General features: G+C 42.9%; 2 protein-coding genes across 6 annotated transcripts in view; one reads left to right on the forward strand and one right to left on the reverse strand.

The window, feature by feature from the left end:
* Window positions 1–7,068, forward strand: part of LOC122414994 (heparan sulfate glucosamine 3-O-sulfotransferase 5-like) — a 54,603-nt gene extending 47,535 nt beyond the window's left edge. For 3 of the 4 annotated variants that reach the window (XM_043426739.1, XM_043426741.1, XM_043426740.1), the window contains exons 3-9: window positions 4,043–4,091; window positions 4,184–4,316; window positions 5,132–5,372; window positions 5,513–5,658; window positions 6,190–6,349; window positions 6,435–6,551; window positions 6,696–7,068. In XM_043426739.1, the coding sequence (XP_043282674.1) occupies window positions 4,043–4,091; window positions 4,184–4,316; window positions 5,132–5,372; window positions 5,513–5,658; window positions 6,190–6,349; window positions 6,435–6,551; window positions 6,696–6,813 (964 nt within the window). In that variant the 3' untranslated portion in view covers window positions 6,814–7,068. Of the gene's footprint in view, window positions 1–1,453; window positions 1,727–4,042; window positions 4,092–4,183; window positions 4,317–5,131; window positions 5,373–5,512; window positions 5,659–6,189; window positions 6,350–6,434; window positions 6,552–6,695 lie in introns of those variants that run through there. The other variant, XM_043426742.1, reaches the window with a different exon arrangement.
* A 33-nt stretch (window positions 7,069–7,101) lies between these two features.
* On the reverse strand, window positions 7,102–20,616 carry LOC122414991 (regulator of G-protein signaling 9). Of its 2 annotated transcripts, none has more exons than XM_043426730.1 (15): window positions 20,444–20,616; window positions 19,700–19,796; window positions 19,531–19,581; window positions 18,646–18,752; window positions 18,374–18,490; window positions 18,206–18,277; window positions 17,403–17,597; window positions 17,120–17,295; window positions 16,953–17,026; window positions 16,734–16,863; window positions 16,420–16,641; window positions 15,811–16,053; window positions 15,441–15,497; window positions 13,604–14,653; window positions 7,102–13,186 (listed from the first exon to the last, which is right to left on the reverse strand). In XM_043426730.1, exons 1-15 carry the CDS (start codon window positions 20,495–20,497, stop codon window positions 13,129–13,131), a joined length of 2,703 nt encoding a protein of 900 aa, XP_043282665.1. In that variant the 5' UTR covers window positions 20,498–20,616; the 3' UTR covers window positions 7,102–13,128. The 2 variants fall into 2 exon arrangements, with proteins under 2 accessions (XP_043282665.1, XP_043282664.1); XM_043426729.1 differs by having other exon boundaries at window positions 18,646–18,755.
* Window positions 20,617–20,618: the final 2 nt, after the last annotated feature.

Genomic DNA, 20,618 nt, shown 5'->3' on the forward strand with positions numbered 1-20,618 from the left:
CAAAAATGAGCGTTGCGACGACGCTTTTTTCGATGTATAAAATTCTTTATGATTCTTTCCTGGATTACACGTGTCTATCAACTCCCTTCGTACCAACAGGATTAAGCGCCCGTTTTTGAGAGACGGCGGGAAAGGCGGAGTGGCTCGAATGGATTTTTTAATTATCATAATCCGCAATCCCTCGGGATCCTCTCTCCTCAGTACTGTTTTTTTTTAGTGGATAAATCTTCCGCGCGGAGAGGGAAATTCAACGTTTCGCTTCCTCGATCGAGCTGCTCGCGTCGCTTTTCGTTTCGTTCGATGTCGAATCTCGCAGATTTTTTATCTCGTAATCATCCTAATCGAGGCTCTCAAAGGAAATGGAGGAAAATTGGAGGCTTTTTTCCCGCATCGTGCGAACGAACCCGCCTTTTGTAGCGTCCGAGCTTTCCGAGCCGATTCATTTCGCTGGATCAAACAACGCGCGCCGGAGAATTTTTTTCAAAGTCGCTCGCTACGTTCTCGCGACGATGCTCCCCCTCCGCTTTTATCACTGTAGAGCCCCTCGCCGTTGTGATATCCGACTGCATCACATTCGATTGAACGGCTATCTCGGTCCATCCCCGCGCATGCTCTCCCCCGCCCCGCACTCGCTCCGCTTCCAACCTCCTCCCGATAAATCCATTTTTGCACCGTTTTTTACCTCGCTTCAACGAGAAAACCGGCCAACTGAAGGATCAACAAAAACGCCACTCGTTAGCAAGCCTCGATTATTTCGTTGACCCCGTTCCCGACCAAGTTTCACTCGCTCCTCAGACTCTCGGCTAACTGGACCGTGTCAAGATTCCCGCCGGTACCGAAGAACCGCCTTCGTCACTTATCGACGCGAACTCGGGTAAGTTATCGACGCCGTTTTCTCACTAGCGAACGCAGACAGGGAAGAATTCCTCCGACTTTCGCTTCGAATTCTCTTTCCGTGGGACAAATAAATTTCGCTTTTAGTAGCAACACAAACCCGGGGCCCGGGGCGTTCGATCATCACTCCGACGAAATTGTGCGTACGAAAAGGAGAATTTTTCTCGTTCATTGATCCTGTTATCGGGGATGACGGCGCGGCAGGATCATTCGCGTTCGGAGGCATCGAAATCCCCGGAGAATCACGTTGCGAGGCGGAAAATTGAGAAAAAATGAAAAAAATAGTGGCGTTTGGTCAAAATTTGAAAATTTTTACAAGCCTGACGATCGAGCTCGTCGAAATGGGCGGGGATAAAAAAAGAATGATATTGAAAATCGTACAAATTTGGAATACTTTGAAAATGAAAGGTTTTCGGTGAGAAAATTCAACGATTTTGGAAAGACCAATTAGGAGGGCTCGGGAGGACTGGGTGGGCAGGAACAGTGATCGATTCGTTGCATGGAAGAGTGGGATCAGGTCCGGTCGAGGATGAACTTGGAAGGGGTAACCGAATCGTATTCTTTATTCGCCGGAATAAAGCGCGAGTCGGGAGTCCGAGTTTGTCGCGGGTGCAGTTCGTAAAAAAGGAAAACAAGAGAGGAAAAAAGCGTGGTCGTTTGTATCAGAAGATATTTGACAATCGCGAGTTTCCAAGACGTCCCGGCGTTAACCGGGCTCGATTCAACTGTTCAATTACGATCACGTGCTTCCGTCCTTATATCTTGTCACCTACTTAAAGTTTCACGTCGAGGAGAACAAATTGAGAGGCCGATCACGCGTCAAACTGCGACGGTAAGCGAACCTCTCTTTCGGTGTAACTCCAACACTTTACGTCACTTTTTTAATTATTATTTTATCAGAAGACCCTCAATTCGTTGCTCTAGCAACGAAAATCTAACGAAAATCGCATTTTTCTTGCCCCCGTCAAAATTACGCGCCTCGGTCGACTCGGTTTTATTTTCGATTCGAAATTTGAGAAAAATTACGAATTCCCTGGGCGCTTCTCGTCCAAACGTTGCGTCCCTCGGAGCGGATTCTTTCCCTCATTTTCTCGCTGGGATTAACGGTCGTTTTTATTCATGATTCAACGATTTTATTTCGAGACTAAACGACGACGGAAGGGCACGGTCGAGCTTCGAGGCTTATTGATCTGTGTCAATGGAAATCGGTCGACGAAAATCAATTGTGTCGTTCCTCGTGTCTTCTATGAGAGAAGAATTTTTAATTAAACATTTCGTGTTCGAGAGAGAGAGAGAGAGGCGAGCTCGGTGTCAGCTCCTCAGGAATTTCTCGGTCGCGGTTCCTTTGCGGTTTTGACAGGCGTTCGAGTGGCCGAGAAGCGAATCGATCGATCAAATTTTCAACTGGAAAATCGACGATTTTGAAAAAACGAAGATACTTTGGAGGGGACTGTACTTGGGGAACTCTCTTAATCGTATTCCTCGAGGATTCATCCTCGACTAGACTCGGGCATGTCAAATCGTGCGCGGGGAAAGTGGTGAAAAACGAGTAAAAAGCGTTTGAAAGGCGCCGAGTTGTTTACAAAATGCGTTTGCTCGTATGAGTTTCTTTTTCAACAAAATCCAACGCATTTATTGTCATGCTTATTGGTTACGGGAGTACCGTGGCCACGCGGCCTTGGCGAAGGATTGAAGAAGCGTCGTTTTTGTTGCCCCTTTTTATCTCCGCATCCCGTTCCAATCCGCGCTCGCGGTTGCATTCGCTTTTGCTTTTATTTCGGCGCGGAGCTTATCCTCGTATTTGCGCATATCCTTTCTCTCGTATTCGTCACTCGGATGAGGGAGATTCGATTGTTTCCTGAATAGAAGGAGCTCGAGCCCTCCGCTTTTCCCGCTCCGGTGACCTTTGAATCACCGGCCGCCCGGATGAGTTTGACATTGAGTTCAACTGCGCATGATTAATCGCCGGAGCCGAAGGTAAATGAGGCGGGGAAAGGATGCATTTTTGTGCGCAGGGGGGCGGAAAGATTCGCTTTTATTTTTGGTGCGCGTCGCTCTCGATAAGTCGAGCGTTGAGGTCTTACACCCTGCGCCAGTTCCGGCTCGAAGGTAAACCACAATCGTTTTTTCGCTTTTAGGTGGTTCCACGGAGCTCCGGGCGCTCGTCGGGTAAAAAACCTCAGCGCTGCTCCCAACTTGTTTCATTTTTTCCAACGCCGCGTTTCCTCGGCTCGAAATATCCAAGCGGCTCCCTAAGGCCGCTCTGGACAGGCACTTTTCTAATCATCGCGCGGCCGGAGCTAAATTGATAAGCGGACGACCGAAAATTCGTGATTTGCATACTCGGAGGGGGGGAGACTGAATACGATCCGAGTGGACACAGGGCTCGAGCCGCCGTGCCGGTTTCATTGAGTAAAACTCGTTCGCTCTTCCATGTCACGTAAAGTGTCAAGGCGCAGGTACGCGCTGCTGTTTCTTTCGTTGAAAAGCGTTTCTATGCGGCATTAGGCAAGCCGACATGACCGCGGCGTTCCAATAATAGCGAAAATTCAATGCGTCGTATCGGCTCGCGTCAGGCTCTCGCGCTCGGCGGGACAAAAAATCAAAATCGCGGTGAGACCGTGAGCTCGAAGTTCTCGCGCCCGCGGGCGTCTAACGTCGGATCTAAGCCTCGCGCGCCACGTATCCGGCCCGAATATTAATGTCGTCGTTTGTCTGAATCCTTCGAGAGCTGGCGAGATGCGAGTCACCACGCAGAAATATTTCGCGGACGCGGATGACATTGCCGCGGGGATTTAGAATTTTAGAATCATCGAGGCCATAAATTTGGGGCCATTAAAGCAATCGATTCGATGAGTGACGTCGATTACGGAGAGAAAAAAACCTCGACGGGTTCGCCGCCCGGACAATTTATTCAAGTTCAACTGTCTTTGCGCGCACACCCCCCCCCCCCCCCCCCCCCCGATTTTTAATACACCAACATTCCTACTAAATCTGGACTATCTTAACGGTCCGCTTGTGCCCCGAGGAACGCGTTCGCCAGTCAAAGTCTCGCGAGCCAGTCCGAGGCTCCTCCGTCGAGAGTAAAATCGCGAGCGTCGTTTTATCGGCTCGCTTTCGAATAATAAATTTTGTTTTATCCCTCAAGGAGCATGGCGACGATGAGCACAACCGGATTCACCATCCTCCACCTCCTGGTAAATCATCATTTAGCAACTAATTCAATAGCTTCGACATAAACTTGTCTAAATCGTCATGTTTTCGGGGTTTTTACGACGCCTGCGACCAGACGCTTGCGACCTTCCAAGTTCATGGACACGGACGTCTGATGGACCCGCCTGCGAGGAACAGCATGTGGCGGTTCGGCTTCCCCAATCCCGTAAACTGGAACGACAACGAACTCTATTGCGGAGGATACTCGGGTTCGTTGCTTCGCCTCAATCGATGATCTTTCGATTCTCTTGTTTGCCAACGCGAATTATTCGCTTCGTCGATGCTTTTATTCCGCGGAGCGCCCGCGTTCCATTTTTAGTGGCTCCCCCGAGGCGCCTCCTTTCCATCCGCTCATCCAGCCGGCGAAACGAGTCGCTCTTTTTTAATTTTTCGTCCGGACGTTCCCGCCGAGTAATTGGATTGTTGCAACATTCCCGCGACGCGTTACACGCATGCGCGCTCCCCGAGAACCTTCGAGCAACAATAATGACAGCGCGCATTTTCTCGTTTTGCACGCACACGCGAGCCACACCGGGGGAACAAAAAACAACGTGGCTGCGCAAAAAATACGATAAAAAATCAGCCTACCCACCAACGCCACACCCTCCGGAACCCTCGGGGGGGAACGAGTTCGAGTGAAAACGAGAATTATTACTTTCCCGCGCTCCCCCCGCGCATCATTCACGCGATTTCTCACTTTTCAATGTCACTATAACACTCCCGCTTCATTGAGTTTCCTTGTGTTCGCACTGTCCCGGCGAGCCGGACTTTGTTTCGCTGAAAAAGTTGCCCAGGCTAACCGAGCGCTCGGGATCGAAACTGCGATTCGATCTCCGACGGATAAACAGCCGGATTCATTTTTGTTTACGAAGAAACGACTCGGCAAACGTTTTTTCCGCATAAATTCCATTCATTTCCGTATCATTTGTTAACGAACAATAAAGACGATTCGAGTTCTTCGATACATCGCGAATGAAAATTCGCGTCGAAACTCGATTAAAGGAATACTTGAATTATCGTCCAGTCCAGTGGAGCCAGAACGACGGAAAATGCGGCTTATGCGGCGACGCTTATCACCTCAAAGACCCGAGACCGCACGAGGCCGGTGGCATGTATGCCAAAGGAACGATCGTCAGGCACTACGTCGCCGGCCAGGATATCGACATCGAGGTCGAGCTCACCGCCAACCATCAGGGCAGATTCGAGCTCCATATTTGCCCCAACAATAATCCAGCTCGCGAGGCCACCCAGGAGTGTCTTGACAGGTGAAATTTGGGCTTTGAAACACCGAGAAGCTCGAAGAGACCAAATTTTTCTTATAAACTAACTAACTTTGCGGTCCGATTCACTTTTTTCGAGTAATCATTCCCATTATTTACTGTTTCGACGAAAAACAATTCCTCAGGTTCCCCCTGTATTTGTCCGGAACGCAAAACTCGAGCTTCGTCATTCCACCCGAAGTTGGACGACAAGGAATATTCAATTACAAAGTATCTCTTCCACCGGGCCTCACCTGCACGCAGTGCGTCATCCAATGGGACTATTACACAGGTGAGAATCTGAGGAACCCAAAAACCATAAAATTCTTCAATTATTTTCGATCGTCGGGGGCTCATATACGCGCAAAAGTGCCCAAAATGGACTCACTTTTCGGGATTTTTTGGTGCTGACGAAATGAGATTGTTGAGCCTATTTTTTCATCGGTTTCTGATCGATTTTCAGTTTTTTATCCAACGAAAACGTGGTAATAGAAAAAAAGTCGAGTTCGATTGGAAGATAAATTCTCTTGGAAGAACGTTGAAAAGTAAAAAAGAAAATTGAGTGAAAGCGCTTTTTGAGTCGCAACTTTTCGCGACCCTTCAAAAAAACACTCGAAGAAGCAGCATTTTGGAATAACATTTGAAGATCCTTAAACTCTTAAAATTGGGACCTTAACACACTGAGAAAAAAGAGGTTTGAAAAATGTTAATCTCAATGTTTCGAAGCGTCGTCGCGAGCCCTCGGAATCGAAGAAGAACAATGAAGATTATAAAAATGATAAAAATAGCGAAGGAGTTGCATAAAGCTAATTGTAAATTCAAGGCAACATGTGGGGCACCTGTCCAGACGGTACCGAGAGAGTGGGCTGCGGACGGCCCGAAACTTTCAGAAATTGTGCTGACGTTAGTATAACAACGAGCACTGGCGGTAGACCACCTTCGTACGTTTTGCAGAGTTTGCGCCAGCTCCCAACGTTCATCAAGTAACGAAAGCGTCGATCATTCGATAAGGAACGAGCGTAATTGCGTTTGCGTAATTTTCCATGATTGACTTTTCTGATTTTCCAGGCCCCAGGTTTGCGTGCCAACGAATACATCGAGGCGAATTCCAGCGATGGCTGAGTGGTGTCAGGTCAACTGTCTTCGAAATCCGTCGAACTGTCCCGAGGAATTTTGCCACTGCCCGTAAGAGCCGAAATCTCATTTTTGAAAAACCACTCGATCAAGAATCCTCCGGCAAACGAAGTTCAAAGAATCTTCGTTCGTTCCATTCCCACTCGTTTCCGATCCCAAGAGCCAGGCGCTTCACAAAACCATTTCAAATTCCAGGGAGACGTGCGACGCGATCGGCGAGATCGCCGGTCAGGAGGGAGCGGACGTTTACTGCCTGGACAAATGCATCGTGTACCCTTCCGACTGTCCATCCAATCGTTGCACTTGTTACTGAAGATTCCACTTGTGACTGTCGTACAAACGATGCGCTCTAAAATAGGCAATTTTTTATCAATTTATCAACGAAAATAAATCAGACAAGATAAGCAACGTGAGAAATCCCGTTTCCAAGTTCCTACTCGTACGAAAAACCCTTGAAATACTTACGCTCTCCGAAAAAGCATCGCGAAGAGCAAAACTTCACGATTTTTGTACGGTTGTAAACAAAGTAACGAAATAACAGATTATTAAATAAAATGGAGAAAAAGAATCATGGGAACAGGAGCTCGAATAAAAACAATCATTCATTATTCCTCTCAATACTATAATTAATTTAATGGCACTATAATATTCAATATGACATTATATTTGACAGCTTACGCCTTATTGACACACATATATATATTCATACCTATACGAATATATTTATCAATATATATACGTGATTTGAATAAATATTTTCATACATATTCCTATATATATGTTATATTTGTCACTCATAAATATTCAGGCAGTATAACATATATATATTTATATATATTATATACAATCGTAAGGTCAAATCGAAACGGTTGATTATTTTGTTTGTTCGTTTTCCTTGTTTAATCATCATCGTCGTCGTCATTATGATTTTCTTGTTTTTTTTTTTTTTTCTTCTTCTTCTCTACCTTATTACGTTCTCATATTACTCGTGAGGTCGGTTTTATGATCGTGGCTCTACGAATGACCAATATATGTAATGCATACACCGTTGAAAATATTGTTTCATTCGGTGAATTGAGTTGTCATTGTTATTCAATCGTAAAATCACGTCGAACAAATATGCAAAAACAATTATCTCGTTTCTGTTGTTTCCTTTTGTCTTATATTTTTTTTTGCTCGTTAGCATTTTCGTTTGCTCTCTCTTAATTCGTCATTTTTAATCGATCCATCTACTCGAACAAATCCACTCGATCGTCGTCACTAGTAACACTTTACAAAACTATATACACTAAAGCCCATTTTCTTACTATAAATTATTCGTTTTAGTTTTCGTTTGTCTTTCGTTTATCTCGGGTTTGTCATTCGGTGGGTATTCGTGGGATCGTTTTTCATGGAATTACATTCGTTGAAATATTTTAGCTCCGATCTTTTTTCAAGCTCATTCTCCTTAAGGATCTTTCCTAAGAATTAATCGTCGTTGGATAGAAAAACGAAATCGAGCCGGCACAAAGTAAATGGCTTCGGTGGGATCCGACTTTGCTATTTTCCTTTGCTCCGTTTCGATTCAACACCCTTTTTTATCGCCTCTATATTTATCCACGGTTAACCGATGCGACGAGATTATTTCCGGGCGAGGAACATCGTCTGGGAATACGAACCGAGCACGTGATTCCTCAGGCCCGGAATTGGCATTATCGCTTTCGAGAAACGTGCAATTCTCAACGCCCTGAATATCCCATTTTTTTATCCTGTTAAATCTTCACCTACTTTATCTCGCTTCTTTTTGCTATATTTATTTCAAATATAATAATAATATTGGGCTTGCTGACGACCGTGTTATTAATACAAAAGCAATGGGACAATTTCGCGTTGTATTATACACAAGAGAGACGGAGCTCATCGCAATGTTTCTTCACTTATTTCTAACGCGAATATATGAATGTAGATGTTGAGACACGTGCGTGCGTGTGTGTGTCGACATCTAGATGCATATACGATATTAAATAGACACTCAGCTCTTAATTATATTATTATTATTTTTTTTCATATATTATTTAACTATAGTTATTCATTTTTGTGTCCGTGTGTGTGTGTGTGTGTTTTGTGTGTGTGTGTGTGCGCGCGTGTGTGTGTTTGTTATTTTTCAAATTTCCTCATGGTCTACGTGTATATTATCAGCACCTACGCGAAAACCCGACGACGTCACGTTTATCGACGAGGACGACGTCGGAAGCGATCAACAAAAATTAAAAGAAAATCATTACGACAAACATTTTTTTTTTCTTCGTATTTTTAAATGCTAGCGCATCGAGCCATCGTAATCTTTCATTATTTTAGGCGAGAGTAAATTGTTTCTTCTTTTTATCACTTTTATCGTAGATAGTAACAACAACAACGAAATAAATCACGGTTTTAAATCACAATTCACGTGTTCACGCGTTTATTTTCGATCGATTAATGAAACTCATTTTTTCCGGATAATCGGAGCACACTCAAGTCTCATTTTCAATGTTCGTTTGTTTTTGTTTTTGTTTTTTGTTTTTTTTTTTTCGTTTTTCTTCAATATTTAGTAGTGATACTGAAATTTATAGCAACCATTGAGATCGGGCGATGAATAAAATTACTTAATGGGGTTTTCGTATGTTATTTTAGCGAACGGGATTGTTCGATTTTTAACTATCAAATAGGCCCGCACCTCTGAGACTCCACTTTGTGTTCACCCTCGTAATATTTATTGTACGTGTACTTGTTCTCGTGTCTTTGAATTTTTAAATGCTTACTTTGTTTTCTCGTGTCGATTATCATGACTGTGTATCGTGTGGGTTTTTTGTTTGAGTGTATAAGTGTTTGTGTTCAGGTACGTTTTCAGTCTTCTGATAAGCCCGTTCGCCCATCACCTCTGACATCGTTACTTTAGTTCATTTATTCTATAACGTATTTCTTAAGTTTGTTTTTTTCTTCTCGTTTTGTTACTTTTTGTTTTTCATTTGCTTGTTTTTTTGTTTTGTTTCTTTTTTTTTTTCTTTTTTTTTCATCTTCAATCTCACTTCTATCGATAAATTTCCTATAATTAAATATGATCGCATGGGGTCACGATCGCTAAGCGTATACGTACAACGTTTTTTTATTCACTTGTATGTTTTTTTCCTCGTCTTTTTCTCGATCAATTAGAATTCTAGTCTTAAGGAGAAAAGCAGCAGCAAAGATTGCAACTCCAATAAATTTCTTAATCAAATTCTTCGAGGCGAAGACCGAGTGTGCTCCGGAATGAAAACCTTTGAAATAAGAAAAGAATCTATTCACGAAATACACATTTTCAATGTCGCTGATGGCTCGAAAATAATGACTTATAAATCGAGACAACTTCGCATTCGATCAACACCGAAATTCGATCCCCTTCGATTGGATCGTGGATTTAGGGATTTTTGCACAACCTGGTGGCTCTTCGTTTTTTTTTTTTTTTTTTTTTTTTTTTATAACAGCAAACGATAAAACTATCATGCGTTGTCTCAATTTCAACTCCTCTTTCTTGCAAATTATACAAATTTATTCAATTTTCCCAATTCGAAAGAAAACGTTGTAAAATATTCGGGGAAACTCGCTTCGTAAGCAGCCACGATTTCTTACGACTTTGAAAATCTTTTTTTTTTTCATTTCAAATCACCGATTACAATAAGCCAACGTTTTTCTTCATCTAAATATCTAAAAATCATTATCTCTCACTCCAGTTACTAAAGTTTTTGTTTCCTTTATAATTATCAGCAGCAAACGAGCCACGAAAATTCATTGCACCAAGGCAATTATCAACTCATCATGTTTCTCTCATTTATCGACGAGGGGCATTCGTCATCAACTTTTATCATATATATTTATATTTTTTTAATACCATACATATATATAAATAAATGAATAAATATATGAACGCACATTCGCTTCATTTACTTCGATATATGTATGCATAATAATGCTGTATATCACCGAACTATACCGAATTATGATTCATTATAATAATAATAGTAATTATAATAATTATAATTTTATCTACGAATAAGAATCTCACTAAGCTTAATTTGAGTCTGGTTTACGTCATACATTATCTCTATTTGTTTTCCCTTTCTCCAATTATAATATTAGTTCATTGTGTATTATGCTCTTTTGTTAACTTTTTTTAAATCTTTTTCATTTCTCGAAATTACGAGTCTAGGGCAAGAACTTTGTTTTTGTTTTTTGGTTTCTTTTTTCATTCATATTCTCTCGAATTAATGATATTCTCGAGTGTTCCAAAAAATGGTGCGAACGTCACAACGAAATAACGTTTTCAACGTCAATGTTCAGGCAAAGATAATTGTTGTGTGACGTGGGAACGATGGTTTTAAACTTTCTTTTAACGTCTCTTAGTTTCTTTGGATAATGATTTTTTTTCGAACGAGCTCGATTGATCTAAAATGTTGATTTTTGTTTAAAGAAAACGAGATTAAGCTCTGGAGCATCGCGAATCCGATCGACAATTCTACATGTTCTCTGTCTATTTGTGTGAGAAGTGAAAATTCGTCAGGCCTTCAAGTGAAACGAAAGAGGTTTTTTTTCATTGTTCACATAGCACACACTTAATATCGATTATTATTTTGAACGACGTCTACGAAAATCGAGATACGAATCTCGAATCTCTCCAACTCGATCTAATTCTGAAGTTACATTAATCTCGGCATTGTTTTTTCTTCTCTCGTTTACTCTTACAACTATGTTGTTTTAATAACGAAATTGGCATTCTATTTTTCTTAATTTGTTGGACGAATAACGAACGCGAGTTCCAGGATCCGGGGCAGTAACAGTTCCGGGACACTCGCTTTCGCACTTCTCGTTATCTTCACGTGTAAGTTTTGCTTCAATCCTTGAAGGATCGAAGCCAAAGTACAGTTTCGAATAACACTGAGAAACATCGACGTTGATACAATTTTCTTTCAGTTTTATTCTCGCCTCGGGTTACGACGACGTACGGAGGCAGGAAGGAAGAATATTTCGAGTCTCTATTCCTGCGAGTAGGGCCTGTTAGCTCTTATCTTCACTCCTCTCAACAGGAGATCGCTTTTAATAATTCTATGTTTTTTTTTTTTTTTGACACTTTGACAGACGGTCACGGTGCGATAAATTCAATAATTTAGACACATATTTTACGCGGAGAAAACAACACGCACGAACACTATTCGACATTAATGTTAAAATAATTCGTATCGGAGATTCGAAAAATGGAGTAAAAAAAGTTTACTCACACTTTTGGAATCGGTACGAAAATGCGAACAGCGTTTTATCAGATTTCGAATGTTTTACGGCTCGAAAGAAACTGCTCTTCGTAATTAACTAGAAAAATAATGATTTTATATGAAACGCGGAACTTAGGAACGAAGAGACTTTCAAATGAGGATTCGCCGAAGGTGTCGTCCGAAGAGAGAAGTCGTAGGGGCTCAAAACCGACACTCTCCCTAAGTCCGCGCCTTCTAACGGTATCAAACAGCGGAATTTCAAGATTTACTTCACGAAATTCTTCCATTTTAAACCGACCAACGAATCTTAATGGGGTAAAAAAAACACACAATTTTTAAGTGACAGAGATAAAGAAGAGCTCTGGCTTTGCGGAATAATTGCTACGGAACAATCTACACAGTCACACGCGCATACGTACACAAGGACGAGGCCATTATCGATCACTCTAGACATTAATTTTGGGCCTACTACGCTCCCGACACCATCAATATTTATAGACAATTTCAATCTACCGAGCGGACTTTTCGACCGAGCGTTTTTCCCCAACCTCTTCAACCGTTTCTTATCGCTCAACGAACGTGGACAAAATATCAATATTTTACAGCGAATCGAGACACGTCATTCGCCGAGGAAAGACAGAGACAGATTAATTTGCACGTTAATAATATTAAACATCGATTACAGACTAAATCTAGTTTTTTAAACGGTGCAATATATTATATTCGAATTCTCGTACTTTTATGTACGATGAATGTTAAATGCTTTTTGGTACGCTTTCTTTAACGCGATTCAAATAAACAAATATTTATATCTATTGTGAAAAGATAAAAGGCCTTTTTTCAGTGTGTGTTACATCAATTTTTTCCGAGCTAACATTTCCTGTCGTGTATTAGAGCTTTTTTCGAAATTTCTCAAAGGAATTGGATCGATTTTTGATTCTTCTTAAGGTTTTTCTCGCCAGAGAACGGACTCGACGATGCTCGATACGTTCGGAAGCATTTTTCTGACACGATAAATAATAACGAAGCAGAGAAGGAACAAAGATCTAATTGTCAAACTATTTTTTGACATTGATTTTTCTATTTTTGGAGGCAAAAGTTTCGTCGCTTCGGAACAAAATGTAATAATCTTACTATTGTGCATTCTGTAAATATATAAAATACGTCACTTTCGATTCACGCCGCTTAGTGGAACACTCGAGAAAGAGAGATTCGACGAAAGTCTTTTCTTACAGCCTGAAAATTCAGATCGTCGATGACTTTTTGTGTGTTTTTTAAAATTCTGTTCTTTTCCTTCGTATTTTCGTTTTTCTTTGAATTCTTAATGAAAAAATTTTTTCTCGGTTGGGGCCGAGGATCGGCTCCAATTACAAATAGCCTAAGGTCGCATAGGTCTTTACATAGGGCGCGTCCACTTTGCAGTCCCTGAAATGAGAATAAATGATATTACCCAATTTTTATAACGACTTCATCTACTCGCAGCAATTTATTCTGCAATTTTTTTCGCTAAGACGAGTTTGTTTTGGGATTTTCATAATCTACCGAAATGCTTTCGGAGAAGCAGCATACCGACGATTCGTGATCCGAGTGTTCGTCATCGAAATTTAAAAAAAGTGCAAAAAATTTCAATTGACGTGTATACAAAAATCAGCGAAACGATAGTTTAGAATGTAAAGCCGCGGTGAGTTGAAATACGAATGAACATATGCCGGTGATTCGGAGGCAGCCCGAGCGCATATTTTTACATTTTTTTCATCCCAAAAATAGTTAGGCTCCTTTGAGCGAAAAAAGCAGTTTTTCGCTGGCTCGAAAGGTCGATTTGAACGAAATAAAAGAACTCACTCATCTTCCCACGGGCAAACTTCGTTAACATTATTGTCTCGCTGTTCCTGTGGCTTTTGAGCGGTGGCGCCCTCGGATTCGGCGGTATCGTCGGCGCGTTGATCAGGCTCCCAAACAGGTACGACCTGAGGTTCGTCGGTATCATTGAGATTGGGATGATCAGCGGTGGGAAGATGAGTAATGGTGGATGAATCGGCAGGTGTGAGGTCGATGATTTGAGGTTCATCGATTTCGCGGAGCGTGAGATCTTCGTCGGGCTGTTCGGAGTCCTCGTTATCGATAGTTCGATCGGTATCGCCGGTGAGTTCACCGACGATGGCGCTGATGCTGATAAGAGGGGCCATGACGGTCGGGGGAGTTTTGGGGCCTTGAGAATCTCGGGACTTGCATCGATCATCGTCGTCGATTATTTCGGAAGAGTCTTCGCGGTTATTTTCAGTCTCTTCGGGTACGGTTCTAACCGAAGATATGGACTCGAGTTTTTCGGCGAGTATGTGAGGAAAGTCGAAGCTCTGCTGCGGGGATGAGGGATAATTGTAAGAAGACGGTCTCGAAGTGTCGGCCAGCTTGACTCTCGCTCCCCCTGCGACCGATTGGCCGCCGGACGGGTAATTTTTCGCTACCCCACCGACGATCATGCTACCGCTTCTCATTTGATGACGAAAGTCAACCGACTTTTTGAGCCGCTCCGAAACCTCGGCTATCGCCAGGCTCACGTCCGACGAGGAACTACACGAATCCAATTGCGAGGAGTTTTTTCTTGAACTTCTCGACGCTTCACCGGCCCCCGACAATTGATGGGTCAGGTGCATCGAAGTCGTACTTCCGCCACCGTCAGCAGACGCCCCGACCATTCCCCCGGACGAGGACGAAACCTGGGCAGCGACGTCTGCTGGTTGATGATGCTGCTGCGCTGCCACCGCTGCCGCTCCCGTTGACGACTGCTGATGAGACGCTGCTTGCTCGCCTGCGCTGCTCGGCCCTGGAGCCGCGTCCCAAGGACACACGTCGTCCATAGGGCGAGCCGCACCTTCCGCGACGCCAGCATCCCTGACAACACCAACTTTATTATACATGATTTGGATTTCGGCCTAACCAGTATTCCAATATCTTTTTCCTTCTTTTCCTCCCCCGCTCTTTATCCTCCAAAATGATAAGACATTTTTCAAATATTCCAAATAAATAATTCACCAACATTTCACATTGAGATAGCTGCCAAAAAATTGTCCATTTTCATCATATTCATAGTGTCAAGCTGTAGAATTATCAGAATAATTATAATGAACAACGAAAAACGAATATATAAGTGCAAATAAAAAATTCCACAGAGCTCCGCCGTCCGTCGGATGGATTGAAATCAGCCAGGATTAACGAGCTTTTTCTCACCCGGAGCTCTGCGAATGACGAAAATTTGTGTGAGGAAGCAAAAATGTGCAGATTTCACACTCGCATCCTTAGCTCCGTAAATGTAAACAAACACTTTTGTACCTTTCATTATCGTGTACGAAATGTCATCTTTCAAAAACAATTACAACATTCATTCTTGACGAAAACTTTCCACAATTTCTCGAGGAAAGAGTTGAGTGTCTGTGTTTGTGTGTGTTTTTTTTTTTTTTTTTATGTACAAGAACACAACCGAGACACCATACATCGCACGTCGAATACAAAATAAAAGGGACAGATAAGTCAGTAAAAAATTTGAAAAAGATTCATACATCGACGACCACATTATAGAGACGTATTTACTGAGCATAATTGATGAAATACGGATCTGAAGAATATATAATAAATATATACAAAATTTCACGACCAGCAATCATCGTTTGCGCAGACTTACTGAACGCTACGTGGACTAGGCCTCGATCGAATGTTAACTAGACGAACCAGATCTCCCCTGAAAATACCGCAGCAATGAAAACACGATTCTTCTATCGAGTCTCTCTCTCTCTCTCTCTCTCTTTCTTTTCCTCAATTTTTTTTCTTCGTCTCGAAAACCAGCCACAAATTTCCGTCATAGAACGAAGATTCATTCGTTAGAAAAAAAAACAAAGTCAAATGAAAAATCTACCAGCTACGATCGTTCTTTCAATGATCTTCCAGTTAACAACTGATTATTGGCTCAATTGGCTAAAGATTTTCGTTAATTATGTCGATTATATTTTAGAAGGAAGCAACTGTTTGATTCGTTTCGGAAAATCGTTCCGTACCTATAAGGAATATCCGTGAGATTCGATTGGCTGTGGGAATGTGGCACCCTCGGTATGCTCGTTACGTCCCTCACTCCGATAACGGCCAGCTCGTGGGCCGATCCTGAAAGACTTCGATCACTACCGCGCCGTCTTCCACCCCCGCCGCTCCCCATGTTACTGTGCTGTTGCTGCAAACTTCCTGGCATTGGAGCTGCACTCGTCGATATCTTCTTTTTTGTCTGTCCTCCGAAGACGAAAAATCTGCAATCGTCATCGTTGACTCGTTAGAATTTTGCCACATTTTCCGTCGGTTATTGGAAACTCGAGAAAACAGTTTAAGTTTTTTTCGCTCGCAGACGACGGAGGTCGAAAGATTGAACTAATGTTGAGAAAATATTAAAAACCGTCGTCATTTCGCGAAGAAAATATTCTCAGAGGCTCCCCTCAACTTCGTTAATACAGAAAATTTTTCATATTTCTAAAAATTGTTACTGGAACAGTATAAAATGTGGAGAATAAAGTATAAAAAATACAAAATTTGGGCGAATAAAAAAGCTCTCGGAAGTTGGTTGGCTCATCGCAGTGGCGCTGCTCGTCAACGATGAGAATTATTTGGCAAACGAGCACCTTTTTTTCTGAAGCGGTTGGACTCCCGCAGCCAAGAGATTGCGATAGTGATCGGAGCGTATGAATCTGGGATAACAGTCCTTCTTCAATAAAAGTGTGTAAACGTGCTCGGCAGCTGAGTCGAAAGTAAATCGGCTTGGATTCCTCATTTCTTGATGAACCTTTTCCATCGTTTTACCATCGATATTTATTTCACACGGGGCACCCGGAGCCAGAAATTCCCTGCGGATAAAAATATAAAAAACAAACGAATATATTAAATTGGTCGTGGTAAGATGAAAGCGTAATTTAGGAATCGTGACTTTTCTACCGACTTGAAAATTTCGTTGACTCTGTCGCATATCTGAGCTTGACAGCAGTGCCTCAATTCCTTAACTGCCAACCAGAATCTTATGTTTTCGTGGCTGTATTCCTTCCTCAGATAATTCGTAAATTCTTGCAAGCCTGAATAAATTCAAAGAAACATTTACAAACTCGAGTCTTGTTTTTCGCTCGTCGGTGCGATTTGATCTGATGACATTTTCCGATTTTACCTGTCGGATCTGACATTATTTCTCCCATCGAGAGTGCCCATCTCCTAACCCGTTTTTCCGTAGGAACTTCAACTCTGCAAAAGCGTCGAACGAATATAATCTTGCGATCAATAAATTTCAAAGTAATTGGTCAAGTGAATTTCGATTAGTTATTGAGATGGACTAACAGTGGGCTGTTGAGCTGCCAGAAGGTACTGTCGTCGGTGCACCATGGATTGGAGGGTTGAGGTGGAACCATTAAGGGATCATACTCGGCGTAAGTATCGAAATACGTTTTCAAATTCCCCACAGCAGCTGAAACCTTTATTCGCGTGCGTGTCAAGCTGTTTCGGAGTAATTCGACCTGCGAACAGGATGAAAAATTTTCAGTTGATTGGATTGGCACTGAGAAGGGGAGTTTCTGGAAAAATACTTGTTGACGATTCTTCAGGATCCGGAAAGCATACTGACCTCGCGCTGCAAATCGTTCAAAGTTCTTTTACGTAAAGGAGGTCTCGGTACACCTGGTCGCCCACGTGTTGGCACTGGTACAACTTCCAAGCTGCTCGGGTAACCAGGAGGAGGTCGATAAACCCTCCAAAATGCTCTTTCCTGCGAGTCGCTTACTATTTTGTCGCCTTTCTTCCTGTCCTTCGATACTCGAACCTGAAAGAGTGTGTTCGATACAAATCGAGCAGATTGACCGTGAAATTTCATTCGAAAGGGGGAAAATTTCCTGGGGATCAGAGATGAGCAGGAGAATTCTATTTTTCTCTCAAACAGGAAGCGGCTTGTCCAATCGCTCGGAAAATTGGGGTGATCTATTCCCTCCGATGTTCCTTATCGGCGCATTTTTTCCCAGCAGTTCCTTCCAAAATGGCGAAATTATACAAATGCCTCCGAGCAAAGTATCGACTCGATAAAATCTGGGAACTTTAGATCCTGCTGCTGTATCGGCCTGGAGGGACGAGGCTCTTTCTTTCATTGTGAACACCCCTACGGTGTGCTCGATCCCCAAAAAGGTGGAAAAGTAACAAACTAAAATTGCACACTATCAAAAAAAGAGGTTCGATTTATTGCCAGATCTTCGAGGAGTTTCGTGGCAGAAAAATCCTTCGAATATTTTCCACAATTTTGAGTTTCAAGTATCTTTCAAACAAAAGAAATTTCGTTGAAGCGGATTTAGCTGTGGAACGTTGCGACCAAATTCGTCAATTTTTCCATTCCCTTTCCTACCAGATTTCTCCCCTGAGAAAAAAGAAGCTCAAAATCACCTGTTCTTCTGCCTGATGTTGGATAATGTCCCATTTGTTCTGCAAATTTTGTCGCAAGCTTTTCAGAGCTTCCTGCAAAAGTGAAGATCCAATTGAAACTTTATTCCAAGTCCGTTCGAGCTCGTTTCGTTCAATTTTTTCCAATTACTATTGCAACGTTGAACTCACCGTCTCGTAGTCTTCAAGGGCATGTCGTTGTTTGTTTCTCAGAGTTCTTTTCGCAAGATAAATAGCATATTCTACGTTGTCAGGTGTTGTGTGTTGCCATGGCCAATAGTATGGTGTCTGAAAGCGGAATAACGTCAGCAGAAACACCTTACAAGTGTACGCGCGCGCGCGTGTGTGTGTGTAAAAAGACGATTTTTTCTTTTTGAAACTACAAAGATTGTAGAGAAAAATGGAGGCAAAATGTTTTGACGTTTGCAACGTGTTTTTTTTACCTGAAACCTATAGAGTGAGCTGTCGTCCTTTATAGTGAGAGTTTTGGAGTCGTTCACCGGAAAAAAGTAGCCATACTGGCAGAGTTGATTAGCCAAATGGACCGCCTCTGCTATCGACAACAAAAACTTGATGAAAACTTGTTCAAGGGTGGTTCGTTGAAACGAGGAATAATTTCATTGGGTATCGACTGCGAGAAGTTGAGTGTTGGTAAAACCGAGGGAAACTTTAGCTTTCAACAGAAATATGATTAACGAAGGAAAATTTAGCTGACGTTGAAGCGCTCGGGTTGCAGGACGCAATTTCTAGCGAGCTTCGTCGAAATTGGACACGCTGAGGGCGGAAATTCGTTCAACATTTTGTCGGAGTCTCGGATCGATGCAATGGGAATCAGTTTTCAGTGTGTGTGAGTGTTTTTTTATTATCGGGGGACAAGGACGCTCGAATCGAGCATTGAATTGAATTTCGTGAACTTTTTTGGCTCGAAAGAAGCTTCTCTTGTTTCCGGGAAGAGTTTATTGGAAAGGAAGCTCAAAACAATGCAGGGCTCTCGTTCTCTCAACGTTCGATCGGTCCCTGGACGCTAAAGCGATGACCGCGAGCCTCGAGAATCATTAGCGGAAAGAGTCTAAAAGTATTTCGTAAATAAAACGAAACGAAGGGGTTTTGATAACGAGGAAATAACGTGACTCGAGCGAAAAGCGATTCTCAATCGATGAATTACGACGCCCCGACCATTCTAACGAGCCCCGAGTGACGGAAATGGGACGGAATTCGTTTCCTGAGCTCGCAGAATACAAAATCCTCGTTCTCGTCGCCTCGAGCGACAATTTCCCGAAAACGGTTGAAAAGTCGAGCGAAACGATGTCGAACTCGGAGATTCGTACCTGATTCGTCGATGCTGAGTCGATCGATCAACCATTCGATGAGGTCGTAGCCTGAAAAAAGAAAGATTTGGAGTAACGAGGATCGGGAGGCGTTTTAAAAAATAACATCGGTTTTCGCCACTTTGATTTCACCGCTTCTCGGCCCAATGCCCATCGAGGATTCACTCACCCATGAACGCCGCGGGAATTGAGGTGAGGAATTGTTTCTGACTGCGTACTGGCACCCCATTCTCGGAATCTTGCATCTCCCGCACCAGCCCCTCCATCTACAAAAATAATCGAGTTGACCGACAGAAATAATAAGAAAAATCCTCCAATTAAAATCACGCGCGAACGTGCCCGGGGAATGTCTCTAATGTTTTTTGCCACGCGAACGACCGCGGGCTGAAAGCTTCGCGAAAGGCTCTCAGCGCGTGGAAATTATTTGGTCAGGGACGCGCTTTTGATGGAAGGCCTCGCCGCACACTCGCGATCGAGCAGGGGCCGCCTCCGGTGTGTCAAAGTTACAAAAGCTCGATGCAGAACCGCACGAGAATGCTCGTTGTTTCGTACTAATCTAATATAAACTTCCAACGAAAAGGCTCAAATGAGCCTCGCAGCTTCCCCAATATCGATGCTGCTCTGGACACGACGAAACCTCAACTTTCCGTGGCTCCGTGCGGCTCGCTCAAATCGATTAATCGAAATTCCTCCAAATTTTTCAAACCTTTCTCTCCGCTGATGACTATTTATTTATGGAATCGACTTTCCGGACGATATTATTTTGAACTCGAAAATAGAGTGTTTTTTTAAATTTTTCATTAAATCGAACGACAGCGAGTCTGCTCGAAATTTGAAGGAACTTCGTTGGAAAATTCTTCGACGAAATTTCATTCGAACTTACTCCAAAGATGAAGAAATCTGAGGATCTTACCTTGTCGAAGGCGCAAGGTCTTTGGACGCGTTGGGCGCTATTATGGGCCTCCATCGCGTTCGTGGTGGCTCTCTGCGTCCTTGGCAGGAGCGGTGACGAAAACGATGGCGGAGGGGGCTGGGGAGCTGGGCCGGAGACGGGTCTACCCGAACTCCATGGGGCTCTGGCCCCATCC

Source organism: Venturia canescens, chromosome 8, assembly GCF_019457755.1.
Source record: "Venturia canescens isolate UGA chromosome 8, ASM1945775v1, whole genome shotgun sequence".
Taxonomy (NCBI): domain Eukaryota; kingdom Metazoa; phylum Arthropoda; class Insecta; order Hymenoptera; family Ichneumonidae; genus Venturia; species Venturia canescens.